The 14,226-nt window shown below is 39.6% G+C and overlaps 1 protein-coding gene across 3 annotated transcripts in view; it reads right to left on the bottom strand.

The window, feature by feature from the left end:
• The window catches only part of cadm2a (cell adhesion molecule 2a), a 232,102-nt gene that overhangs the window by 19,472 nt on the left and 198,404 nt on the right, over nucleotides 1-14,226 (bottom strand). For all 3 annotated transcript variants that reach the window (XM_067608145.1, XM_067608144.1, XM_067608143.1), the window contains 3 exons: nucleotides 5,853-6,014; nucleotides 4,112-4,202; nucleotides 3,824-4,002 (listed from right to left, as the gene is read on the bottom strand). In XM_067608145.1, the coding sequence (XP_067464246.1) occupies nucleotides 3,824-4,002; nucleotides 4,112-4,202; nucleotides 5,853-6,014 (432 nt within the window). The remainder of the gene's footprint in view (nucleotides 1-3,823; nucleotides 4,003-4,111; nucleotides 4,203-5,852; nucleotides 6,015-14,226) is intronic.

Below are 14,226 nucleotides of genomic sequence, written 5' to 3' on the forward strand. Positions count from 1 at the left end.
ATATTTACAAAGTAGTGTAAAGGAAATAATGTTGCAAGTTGTCATCTTCACGTTATGTTATAGTCCCGATCCTCCTTTTCATCATGATTTAAAATATTCTGTCTTTGAATGTGAAGGTTACATCTGTAGCAAGAGAACAGGATTAACTTCGAATCTGCTAATGTTGGCTGATGTCGATGAAGATAGATCTTGAGCGGGAACCTCTCAACATATGAGAGGAAAGAAAGTTGGATTACGCCATATGGAGGTAATTTGACAAATTATCTGTGCCAATTATCCATGTTTGCAATGATGATTTCAGGATTAAACAAAAAAAAGGTAGCAGGGCTGTCATTGCATGCTCAGTTTTTGACTTCTCACTACAGGATAATGGGAAAAGTGCTTCATCAAAGGCAGCGTTTCTCACCGTCACAAGTTAAAGTAACAGGAAATATGGGATTGAAACATAGTGTGACAAAGTTAATGAGGTTAGACTACCACCTTGGCTTTTATGTTTATGTCACTCTGATTTTTATGGTGAGCTAGAAGCTTTTAATTGGATGTGGTACTCTTTCTCAGGGCCAACTGTCCTGGGTGTCTCAGTGACATTTCAACCTTAGCGTGAATCACTAAGCAGCTAAATGCATGTCTTCAGGAAAGAGGGAAGAGAGAAAACGTCTCCTCGTTGCAGAGGAACCATTAAAAAGGTATTTTCCAAGAATTATGGCTGCAATTGTGAAAGGCTAAAAGATGTGCTAATCACTAATGAAGGGTAGGAACAGACTGGGTGCCATTTCAAAAGAACAAGTAATGAATCTGGATAGGACTCTTTGACCCTCCCATACCCAATTGCCTTTTTTGTGGTGCAGAATTTGTCAGTTTAATAACATCACTGCCATTAAGTGCATTGGTTATTCTTGTTGTTACATTTGGCTGGCATTTGAAGGAATTGTTAGGTGCACACAGACACCTTGGCATGTGGGACAAGCACACTAATTAAAGCTCCACAAAATATGCACTGCAATTAGGTAGGAAGTGCGAAATCTCAGAAATATGCCATGAAACTTTTATGGTTTCGTCCTGTGTTTTGATAGGCCTATTTTAGTGGACCAATAAATTATCAAAGGAGATAATTTCTTAATTTATCTCTCAACTCGGAGATCCTAATCAATATGCTGATATATGTTTTTTTCACCACAGTAATTTAACTGGCATTGATATCAGATTCAGACAAGGGTAGGCACTGCAATTACTTCCTTGCTTACCTGGAAAACACATCTCCCTCTGCTTTAATACAGCCTAAAAAACATCACGTGGTATATATCACTCCTCAGGGCTTGTCCTGTTTTGTGGCTCTGAATGCAGAGATGGCAACTGTGACATAAATTATTTGCTTTAAAGGATATGGCCTTTAATTTTCAATATTTTTCTAATTGTCTAGAAATCTGATGTGCAGAGCCAAACCAACCATGCATGTGAGTCCAAACCCTGATAAGTCTCATTCCTCTGTGCCATAGACCTCCGTTTTTGTCCAAAATCTTTTATAAACAAGTCAGTGAGCCTCACCATTAGACTGGGTAACATGTTCCTTCACCTCAAAGATTACGGTCACAGTAGTTTCTTTAGAAACGGCTCCATAGACTAATAACAGCGACCACGTTTTCAGTTTCTGGAGAGTAGCTGTAAGGCAGATGGGAACGTGGTTCCGTTTACAGAGATTCACTAGCTTGTTGTGCTACAAATCCCAACCTCTTGACTTTGTACTACATTGTAAATTTCTCAAATAACTTCAGCACAAAGTCAAGAGGTTGTGATATGTAAGATATATCATGCTTTGGATATACATACAATACTTGTGATTAGGATTATTTCTTTGTTGGTTTTGCTCTGCACATGGGATTTGTTGACAATAGGAAAAATATAAAAAATCACCAGCCATATCCTTTAACTTAATATCTTAGATCTTAGTAATGTAAATATAAATCTATATCTGTATCTATATCTGTATCTATATCTGTATCTGTATCTATATCTATATCTATATCTATATCTATCTATCTATATATATATATATATACACACACACACACACACACACACATATATATATATAAAAGGTGTAAACTTCATACAGTATATAAATTAATCAAGTTTGTATCACACAGTAGCTACTGTGTAGGATGAGTATAAAATAAAAAAATGTGTGATGACAGTATTACTAATTTGAATAAATCAATTTTGAGTTGTATAACATTGGGATTTCACCTTCTCCCTTACCTTGAATTTTATCAATCTTATCAATTTTACTCAGCACACACTCTACACTACGAGCTGAAGTTCAAGTTGTCATATTATATTATACTTTATGCATCCACATGGCTGCGGGGGTGCAGACCACAATTTATGACCGCATTGACGAACATGTGCACACATCCGTGTATGCAGACACCCAATGTAGTAAAAGCACAACCACCGTCTGTTGTAGGACTATATTTGCCCCTAACTACACTGGCATACATAGATGTCTTCACATATGTTTATCAGTGCGGACATTCCTTGCGGACATGGGTGGAAAAAATTTACATCATGCGGCCCCTTGCATCAACATGGATACGGACAGTATAAATTTGCTCTTACTGTGGAGTGTCTAGATTCATCAAATGCAATAAATCACTGCATTGGGCTACATAAAAGTGAGTGATGTATATGTATTATCAAATAATGAAATGTAACTTTATAGTAGTATGTTTTTCCTATTTTCAAAACACAATTAAACAAGATAAAATGTAGCATTTCTTTTTTTGTTTTATTTTTACATTCCTGACTATTCCTGAGATTTTCACATGTTGTTGTGTCCTTGGCTAGGACCAGCAGAAAGCACTTCATGAACTATTGATAGAAACCTTGGTTGCATCCGTCAACAGCTCCACATCTGGTTATTACTGTACATCCACCAAGGACGGTCAGGACCATATTAGAAATCGCTATTGCTCCGGCAAAGCATATCTGTCTGGACCTGAGAGGTTTATTTTCTCCTTTTTTCCATCAGATTATGCCTGCTTTTAAATAAGAGACAAAATGAAACACTCCCCCTCGGTGCATGTAATATTAATAATGTAATATTTTATTGATCCACTTAGGGAAATTCTCTTTCGCCTCCAGTTGGATGATTCCTCTGGCCAAAAACTACCTGCCTTTTTGTCTGCTATCACACATTGTCTAAGTTTCTAAAACAGAGGGGAAAGAGATGTGTCACTGCTCTGCTTTTTTTAAGCAATATTACTTAATGCCGAAAGACTAATGGCAGTTGAGAAACGGAAAAGAAGATGAGCTATCTGTTTTCCATGACACTGAGTCTTATTATTCACCTCCTCTGGCGTTGCTAGGAATTACTTATCCTTCCTGGTGATATTCCTGACAATGCAGCACTAAATTCTGCCTCCCTCACACATTTCCCTCCTGGTGTGTGCGTGTGAGAGTGTGTGTGTGGAGGATCTGGGACGCAGGTTTATTTAAGGAAAGGCGTTGGTGGCATTTGTGTCACCTGAGGCCCTTATTCTCCCTGTGAGAGATGGTACCACTAATCAGTCTTAGCACTGATATAGTATGCAGATCAGGAGGTATTATAAGCCTTGTTTTTGCAATAGAGTTTGGTGCTTGTGCCTGTGAGGTTCATACTTTACACTATTTATATGTAGCATTATTGGAGTCCGAGGCGTCGTCTGGCAGATTTTTTCTTGTACAGGTCCGTGGTGTCAAATGAGTAACTATTGAAGATTTCTTTTACCTCCAGATGTGATATAATTATCCAGTTTATCCAATTTAGCCTTTCCTTTGAACTCACCATAGACGTAGAGTACATATTCGGCACTGCTGGTCCCTAGGTGGTTGCTGGCTTCGCAGCGGTAGGTGCCATTGTCTGTCTTGTTGAGTGAAGTAAAGGTGAGCTCCCTCCCCTCTACAATCATCCTGTCCAGGTCAGGAAGTTCACCGCCGTCTTTTGTCCACATCACAGGATCTGGTCTGGGAGGTGAGAGGATGAGAAAGAGACATAAGATGTGTGACATATACTGTACCTGTCTGATGCATTATATAAAAGGCTGACACTAACTACAAAATTTGAGTGACTTACGAGGGGTTTCCTTTGGACACACACTCCAGCTTTAAGTACTGACCCTCCTGAGGGACTGCAAGAGAGTGGATGATTTCCACACGAGGAGCATCTAGGACAGACAGAGGGATCAGAGTGAGAATGGATTATATGGGATACACAGGGTTCGGAGGGTCACTTTAAAAATGTATTCTGATACAATTACTAAATATCTGTTAAAATGTAGTCAGTATCCTAATCCAGGTATTACAATATTAAAGTAACGTAACTTGATTACTTTTGGATTATCATAATATCCAATATGCAAATAAAGACGAGAAAAGAAATATCAATAAGATGACTTTTACTTAAGTGTATTCTGTAAGATAATAGAACAATGTAACCTTAAAAAAGAAAATGGGGAAACCAAGATTTTTAGCATCAAAAATGTGTCCTCTGCTCAGTGTATTTTTAAAGCAAAACTTGCTTTTCATTAAGCAAATTCAGGCAGCAGCCTATAGACCTACAATGAAAGTGCACAACACATGACGTGTATTACAGGGAACATTCTCAGGGAAAGCCTCTGACGAAACAAAGCTTGGCCCACTGGCTGTGTGAAGCTATCACACAGGCATACTGTATGTCGCAGTGGGGAAGACCTCCCGCTGGGTATTCGTGCCCACTCTACGAGAGCTTTGTCCTCCTCCACAGTTCTTCTCAGAGGAATGGCAGTGGCAGACATACGTATGTGCAGCGGCATCATGGGCTTCACTGTGTCCTTTTATTCTGTTCTATCTGTGTGATACTTCTGAGTTTTCTCTAACTCTCTCATTATTGAAAGTGGTGGGCCACCAATGACACACAGGCAGCTCTGGGCACGTTACGCAAGCTGTCATATAGTCAAGCTCTCTTTTAACTTATTTGTGAGTCTTTGGGACTGCCACAGCGCGTAACGACCGTCCCTGCCTACTCTACCAACATAAATTCACTGTGTGTGAAGTGTGTGTACGTGCGACCGCTGTGCACATGCTGTGTGCACCTGCGCACACCATGTCGTATCATTCTCTACTCACACCATTGTGGATCAGTAAGTTATTTTGCCCTCTCGTTCCTGCTCTGCTTCCGTTTGGGACTTTTACAGAGCATGGCAGTATATTGTTCTTTTTTTTGTATCCTTATTACATAACGCCGTTCCATGTATTCCATTACTCCCCAAGTCTGGGGATACATTAATAATTATCATATGATCGTAATGATATTGCTGTATTATAATATTACGATTTACTGAAGTATTCAACAATAAATGGTATAAAGGTTTGAGACAAAAATGGTTCATCCCATTCAGCTCGATGGTTTTTTTGTGTTTTCTTCAAATTTTCAAAAAATAGTGTTCCAAAATTTTGATAGTTTCTGATAAAATGTATCAAAATCTATCAAGATTCAAACAAAGTATATGAATATTTTCCATGGATGATAAATAATTGGATTATTGCCCAGACCGGCTTAATATTGTATGATGAAAAAAAATGTAACCTTAATGCAAATATGTAAAAAAATGTAAACACCTACAGTAAAAAGGGACTTTAAATGAAAACCTAACTACAAATATGTAAGTCTTGATAGTTGAATACGAGCTAACGTGATTCTGCAGCTGTAAAAGTACTTTTTTCAAAGGGGATTTAGTTTCTTCCTCTTTCATTTATTTTCTTTTTCCACTCATGTCCACGTGTCCACTCCATGTGTGTGTTTGAGTGTGTGCATGTCTTTGTGTGTGAACACTCACAGTGGACCTCCAGTACTTCGGTTGCCTGCTGTGGTGACTGTGAGAGTGCCACATGGTCCACTCTGCAGGTGTAGGCCACTCCATCATCATTTCTGTCCACGTGCAGCTGCAGAGAGCTCCGTACTGTAAATGTCTTCCCACTTGCATTCACCTCTTTGGCACCTTTGGAAAGAGTTGCATATTGTCACTGATGCAGCACATTTATCTTGCAAGGTGTGATGGCCACACATCGACATCGTCCCCTGTGTTCAACATTTCGATTTAGTCCTGCTTTACAGGCACAGTCAGATTCCACAGGGACACACACAAGGGCTCATCATGCAATGCAATAAGCACCTAAATGGAAAATTCATAGTATTTTCACACAGGTACTGGTGGTTTCTTTATCACAGTGCACAGACCTGAAAACACACCACTGCAGGTCATATATTAAATAAAGAAGCTGTTTTAGAAGAGATCATAGTCCCTGTGTAATGATTAGATTGAGTGAAACTGAGTTGACTTTAAAAACTTGACTTTTAAAACCTGTGAGCATCAAAGTACTGTAGTAGTACTGTAATAAAATAATCATTTTACAACATCTTTAATTCATGTACTGACCTAGCAACTACAGCTAAAAAAACAACAAGCCAACTTTCTTTAATGTGGGTGTTCAGTGCACCAGCCTTTAGCTGCTTGATGCTTCTTTGCCTTCTACCAGTGTTCCAGATGTATGAGGGCATTTGATATTTCCAAATATATATTTGTGTGTAGCTCTCAGGCACAAATGAAACAAACACAAAAGCTAAAAAGTCCAGCTCTTAGCATCAACACATTTATTTTCAGGAGCACTGACCCCACAGGGAACCTTGCTTAACTCCAACCACAGATGGACTACAACCACGGATCAACCATTCTGCAGCAGTCCTCAAGTTCCGATAACATAAAGTAAAAATCATAGTCTAAACATCCTCACTAAGAAAACCAGTTGACATGTATGCATCGCCTAAAAAGTTAAAGTCAACACAAGAACTGCAACCATCGTGTGGGGGCACTGACAGACAATCATCTTCAGCTGATGTCTCCCACCTGCCTCACCTCTAGATGGGGACTCTTTGAACCATCTCTACCTGCAGCTGCTCAGGCTTTACTGCCCCACACAACTTCTTCAAGTCTCACTACATATTGTCATGCTATTCTCCTCTACCTCTCCCTCCCATCCTTCTACCTGACAACCATTTCCAGCCTCTTTGGGATAAAACATTACCAGGGCCAATCAGACATTTGGCAATAACTTCAATCAGCCTTGTTGCAAAGTATCATTATGCACAGTCCTCTCCATCTGTACAATCTGCTATCAGCGCTATCCTTTCAACACCTGCCTTGTAATCCCAATCAAACAGCTGATCCACCTCTCTATGCCCATCAACACCCCAATCATTGCCAAGGCTTTGGAGAACTCCTCCAAACCAGCTTTCTCAAATCATCTACATAATGCCCTGAAATTCAGCATACTTCTTGATCACACCATTCCACTTTTTTCTTCATTTGCTTCCCCAATGAGATTGGCCATAGATAAGCCAAATGCGTTTGATTAAAGTTTCACAACTGGCCCTTCTGACACCATTTTTTGACTGCCACATAAGTGCGTTTGAGATCTTTTTTGCTCCTAATAAATCAGCATCCCTGAAACACGGTGGTGTCTACAAGGTAGAGAGGCCGTTCTAACTAGAAGGTCACAGACACTTCCTCTGTTCCCATCAAACTATCCTTGAGCTTGATGCTCAGTCTGTACCTGGTCAGGATGCCTGTCTGGTCAAGTACTGACAGTTTAGTACTTGAGTTGTGACTGAGAAGAACACCTTACTCAAATGTTAGGAATTCTTGCTGTTTAACAGGTCCCCAGTTGGGCTTTTTTTGCTGTGGAAAAATAAGGTTTAAGAAAGAATTAACCTCTGTATTTTAGAGACTTCTATGTCCTCTATAGAAATACTGCACAAATTCACACTAAATATTTTTCAAACTGTGGCAGCAACATTACTTGCCAATTTTTGATGAAGCCTCAGCCTACACATATGACATGACTGTTCTCTTAAGTAACTCAAATGACCATCCAATTCCAGACCGCACACTTAGAGCCAAAAATCTTGCACAACTCATCACTGCTGGATTTGCTTTCACATACTGGCTGTTTCACAACTTAATTGCTTATACGTATCCACCTCCAAGCGGGTATTTTTCTTCTCAATCACATCTGTTCAACCAGTCTTTTGGGGGTGGTTTGTCTGCTCAGATCATGCCAGCATCCTGTATTTTAAACCTTATCAAGCCTGTTCATCCACAGCAACACTAACAAGGTTTGTTTCAAAAAAGAGAGATTAAAAATTGCTATTATACTGTATTCAGCCGTCCGGGCTTATCTGTGCATTCAGGTGTTTGTCCCTCTTTTTCTGTATTCTCATGGTAAATTCAAGGAAGCATCAGTGTATGTGGCAAATCTCTCATGCTGGCCACCTTTGTTTGTAGCTCCTAAAGAGGCTGTTTACGCTCCATATCCCTCTCTCTGCGCTCATCTGCTCCACTTTCTAAGCATCCCACCCCGCGGTCCCCTCTCCCTCTCGATTCTGCCAATCAACGATTCTGCTCAGTCACTTCCCCCAACTGAGGCAATGAGCCCGCCTCCCCTAGAGATGAATGACTGACAGGTCTGCAGTGTTAGCAACATCCAGCCAGACAAGAGGAAAGAGGGAAAATAGCTGGATATCTTCACAAAGAAGAAATTGTAGAAGACAAAGGAGAGTGAGAAAGAGTGGAGGACTGCAAAGAGAGGAAATCATATTTCCAATACCAAGGCAAGCTTTAGCAGTTACAGACATCTATCCTTTCTAATAGTTATGTCAGGACCTCATACGCTGCTTCTCCCTGCCTCTTTGTCTCTCCATCAGTCAAATTTGTCTGTCTACTCCTTGTTGCTCTCCTTCCTTTGCTTTATAAAACTTCTCTGCAGCCCTAGAGGGTTCCTTCCACAGATGTTACAGATGTACAGTGTCCAAACTCTGTATACATCAAATCCCGGTTTTCTGATACTGTGTTCGTAACTCCAGGTGTTCAGGCTTACTCCATCCTTCCTTTTGTCTGTTTCCTCTCCTCTCCTTTTAATAGTTGTATATTCTTGTCGGGGTTAGTATTGGGGTTAATGAGTAGCTGGTTTATCTGACACTTTAATCAAACACTGATGATTCAATTCAGCTTTTATGATGAGATGAGTCATATTATGTCTAATGAAATGCCTTTTCTTTGGTGAACAGCAATCAAACAGGAGGCTGAATTTTACTAACATGCACCAAAGACAGGTTCAGTTATACAACTGACTTATCTATTTCTAATTAAACACTTTTTCAATAACTTACAATATTTTCATTTTTTAAAAAATATGTCAAATTCAAAATATTGTAATGACTTTGTCTGAAAGAGCTGAATGAATCATCCTGACTTTTGCAGTTTGATTGTGCTCATATGTTATGTGTTTCAAGGCAAGAATTTAAGCACTTCAATCAATGTGATGGGCACTCAGCGGTGCCCCTGTGGCAGCTAACCCAATGTTCTGTCTGTGCTACTTCTATTTATTATTGTAGGTTGGCTTTCAGGAAAAAAAAACATACAGAAGTTAAAAGTTAGTTCAGAATATTCCTATTTCAGAGGTTCCTGAAATCTATGCTCTGCACTGAAACAGCACTATTATAGAAATTGAAAAACTTAATATATAATTTCGCTGTGCTCTTTAAGTGTTTAGTGATTTGAATGGACTCTGATTGCCTCTGTGTGACTCAGGATAAGAACCCTACAAAAACTGATATGCTCACACAAAGTTTGAGTTCATTAATATAATTTTTTGGTCCAGAGTCTTCTTAAGATCCACTTTGAGAACATAATAACAGTTGTTTAACAGTGAGTACTACCTCATCATTAAAGTGTATCAATCTGCATGCATTCAGATGGCTTCTGCACTATTGTGTGTGTGCACATGAGTGTGAATGTGTGTGGGTGAAAGTAGGTATAATTGGTCTATAAATATCCTATCACATTTTAAGCGCAGCTGAAAGGAGACTGACATCAAGCTGTCATTAAAGCTCAGGCTTGTCAATCAAAAAACTAATCTGGCCAGTCTCATAATACACATACTGTATATGCATGTGTACCCACATGCCCACACACACACTCGCAAACCCGCTGTTTGATGATCCCCCTGATCTGTAAAAACATAGATTTTTTTGCTCTATAAAGAGACTTTTTGGGTGAGAGTTACTGTTAGAACTAATCAAGAATTTTGGAAAAGATTATGTTATTTTACTTTAAAGCTGAGGTGCGGGACTCATGTCTCCCCCTTCTGGCAGTGAGAGTAATTACAAAAACACTGTCGACACGTGTTTACATAAATTGTTTTGAGCATCACACAACCCCCACAAAATTTCACCATCAGAATTAGTTTCACTATCAGAATTTGATCCATTCGGTCCGGTAACATTTGAGCTGCACGATTCAATTATTTTATCCCCATTCAAGTTAGCAGAGAGCTAACTGCATGCTCTGTCCATAGAGCATGCGCAGTATGCATTCATCCAGCCAGCGTGGGAACATCAAATCCAACACCAGATTAAAATCTCTGGTATACTGTGAAATACAGAGAGATTTATCTGGCGGTGATAGGCTTAATCAGCTTTGTGTGAACTCGTTTGGTAAGGGCTTGAATGTAACATTAATTTATATGTAAAAGTTAAGCACCGCAGGTTTAAGCTTTCACTGGAAAATTCACATAATGGTGGCTTTCAGGATGCTTAATGTTAGGTAGGAATAACTGACAGGATTGAAAGAGGACTGCTAGAAGTCTTTATACCTAGAAATTGTAATTTCTGGATATTTCTGGAGAATTTGAACCACGCAGCAGTGTTTCTTTCAGTGCTCACATAACAAACCCTCAAATTTTATTAAAGAAAAGAAGAACAAGTGAAGCATGGAGTTTTAAATGGGAACTGGTAGGGATGCACGATATTATCGGCACGTCATCGGTATTGGCCGATAAAAGCTCTAAAATGAAATATCGGCATCGGCCATATCTTGAGAGGCCGATTTTTTGCCATCGCCTACGCCGCCTGACAGTGAGTTGGAAATATCAGCATATCGGATATTGGCAAAAAATCCAATATCGTGCATCCCTAGGAACTGGTGTTCTTTTCTTTTGATGCCCTTCTCTGTAATTTAACATAAAACACTAAAATCAGTATAATGAAATATTAAAGAGTGAGTTACTCAATACTTTAGGATAGAGGCCACATAACGGTATGGCAATGAAACTGGCAAAAACGCTGTCTGAGGATTGTATTGCACAGATTTTGATGATAAAACTAAAAATAACAAGCTTGAATTCTCTTTTTTATATGTTCAATTTAACTGGCAAGCAAACTAATAATGCATCTTCTTCAGGCTCATGGGCCTGTCATTATAAATATGAGTAAAAATCTTAAGTGCAGCCAGTAGCAACCCGCGTGTATTGTCTAAAACTGCCCTTTCATATTACACAGTCGAATCTCTCTGCTCTCTTGCATAGATTTTTTTTGTCTACTCATTGCTGAATGGCCTATTTTGTTGTCAGAATTCTTTTTTTTAAGTGCACAGTGCAGCAATTTTTAGGTTGATGTTGATTTGGTCAGAAACTTAACTACCAAAAGAGGGAGAGAATATGAAAGCTTGCCACTGCTTTTCTGTGTTACATGAGTCCTTGTTTGGGATGTAGAACTGACAGGGAAATCAAATAGGATGAATTTCTGTTTTGGTTTGTTTTTTATTTACCAGCAGAATGAGTGAAGGGGCTTATGGTATTTAAGATGGTCAAGCACATGAATTTGGCCCTTAGACTGACACTTGATTAGATTTACCAAGGTAATAAATTTGCACATTTTTTTATGACCTACATGATTTACTTACAAACTGTTGATGGAATTCAAGATGTAGATCTATTATCACGTGCCTTATGAATTGGACACAAACTTGCCATCATCACATTGGGTACCTCTCCTTAACAAAGCGCTTCACAGTATTTGGCTGACTGCATCACACTGTTCTGTGGGTGGGAGCTCAGAGCTCTGCATTGCTGGCGTGAGCCAAGACAGAGCCTTGGAGGATTAGAAATGGAAATGACAAGCGGTAAAATATGAGAATCTGACCCTTTTGTGCCCATTTCACAGGAGAAAAGGAAAGAAGATGGAGGGATAGACAAGAGAGACAGAGGGGGACTGCTGGGCGGGTTGAGGAATCTTCAACAACAGCTATAGGGCTGACTAATCCTGGCAGTGGGGGTCCGAGGGCTGACTCAACATACCCTGAACTGCATCCCATCTGAGATTTAAAACAATTTGTTCGAGCAAAAACAATGTAAAATTGTCTGTGGGTGAGGGTGAAGATAATACTAATATGTAGTTGTACAAAACACTTATTTAAATACAATAAAATTCATAATGCAAACAGAAAAAATATGTTATGATGAGCAGCATGACAATAGGTATGACTAAACTTTAAAACAGGAGGCTCCAGCTCCAGTAAGGTGTGGACATGATACTGAACATAGAGCCTCCACCATCTTCTCAGGGAAATGGGCCTATTGACAGCCTGTAAGCGCCCTCCCCACCCCCCTCCATGTTTGACCTGTCTTACCAGCTCGACTGAGCTTAACTGACGGGCGACCACCACCAGGGAACACTGTTAAATGTTAAGAGAGTTTCTATCAGTAACTGACAGAGCCGTATCACAATGTCCTCTCCGACATGACACTCCCCACATTCACAGCTAAGAAGTGTCTACTGTGGATTCATGGAGACAGTTTTCCACTGGCCCTTGAAAGAAGAGGTCTGGTCGGTCTCAGTGCCTTGGCATTTAAAACTGGACAGGTGCTCCACCTCCAGGATGTTGCTTTTAATGGGCATAGGCAGTGGGTGTAGCAATCTGATCTCTTCTTTTGCCACAGTGCTCAGCTCTAAGTCTGTTAACCTGATCACATAAATGCTTACTCTGCCAGAGACAGAGAATGAGTTGGATACACATCTACATGGGCATATTTAATCAAAGTGATAAAGAAAGAAAGTAAATGTGGTGCATTTGTGAATGTGATATTTCTGTTCCTCATTCCAGCCATCTTGTAGTTGAAGAGTTAGACAAAAACTCTAAGTTGTGACACTACAAAGAGATGTAAAACCAAATAAAACTAGAGTTTAACCTCACCAGAGTCTGGTGCCTTGATATTAATTCATATAGTGCTATGATAGTGTTAGACACAAATTGGTTTGATTTCAGGTATGTGCTTGTATGTATGTGCATGCATGCAAGACTTTTTGTGTTTGTGCTGCACATGAATACAAGATAAGAGGGTGAATAAGTGTTTTTGTGTGTGTGACTTAGGCATCTTTTATTCATGCCACTGTGACTTGCAGGAGCCCTCTTGAAATGACATCTTTAATGGCCATTGATCCACTCCACCCCAGGGAGCTGGATAGTATAAATGTAGTCCAAACACAGACTTTTTTAAAGTGGTGTGCAAGGTTGTCTAACACTGCTGAAATGACTGAAAAATGTCATTTTTAACTTGAAAACTTACTTAAAATTCCTGAACTTAATTCTTATTTTAGTGTTCACAATGTCACGAGCTGTCTCATCAACTTTGACATCACCCTCTTTGAAATAAGCTCCAGGAGCTATTGCTTCCTCATTTTCCTCAATAGCTCTTTCCAGCTAAAACCTTAGAATAATGATGGCCACCTTATTCTGTTCTCTGTCACAGTAGTCAAGGACAATTACCCATAAATGAAGAAATAGCCAGCGCTTTTTCAAAAGGTTGTGCAGTCACTGTTCAACTCTTTAGTGAACGGGCAGACTTGAGTGATAGCATATTGAAAAGTCAGCAGACAACGACCTAAAATAGTGCAGGGAATGTCTGCAGTAATAGTTCCTTGTCCTTGACTAACAAGTTTGACAATAGAAAAGGGATGTGACCGTGAGCGAATTTAAATCAAATCTTGGTGTTTTTTTTTCCCCTAAGCCCCCTTGGAATAGCGCTATCGCGTAACATGATGAAGCAATAACCTCTACAGTTTAGGTCACAGAGTATGATAATACTCATCCAATAGCGAACATCCCCACCCTTATTTGAAATAAATATTCATTTCATCTCTGCCTTGCTTGGTCTCCACACAGCTCCCCCTGGTTCAGTGGTGTGTAAACAAGTGCTACATGTGGTGATATTGGCAGAGGTCTCTCAGGGTTACGTTGTGTAACTGAGATAGAAATATATCATTACTGGGTGGGGACTGAAGGGATCTGTGGGACAAAGAGACTGAGAAATAAGAAT

Source organism: Thunnus thynnus, chromosome 13, assembly GCF_963924715.1.
Source record: "Thunnus thynnus chromosome 13, fThuThy2.1, whole genome shotgun sequence".
In the NCBI taxonomy this organism is placed as follows: Eukaryota; Metazoa; Chordata; class Actinopteri; order Scombriformes; family Scombridae; genus Thunnus; species Thunnus thynnus.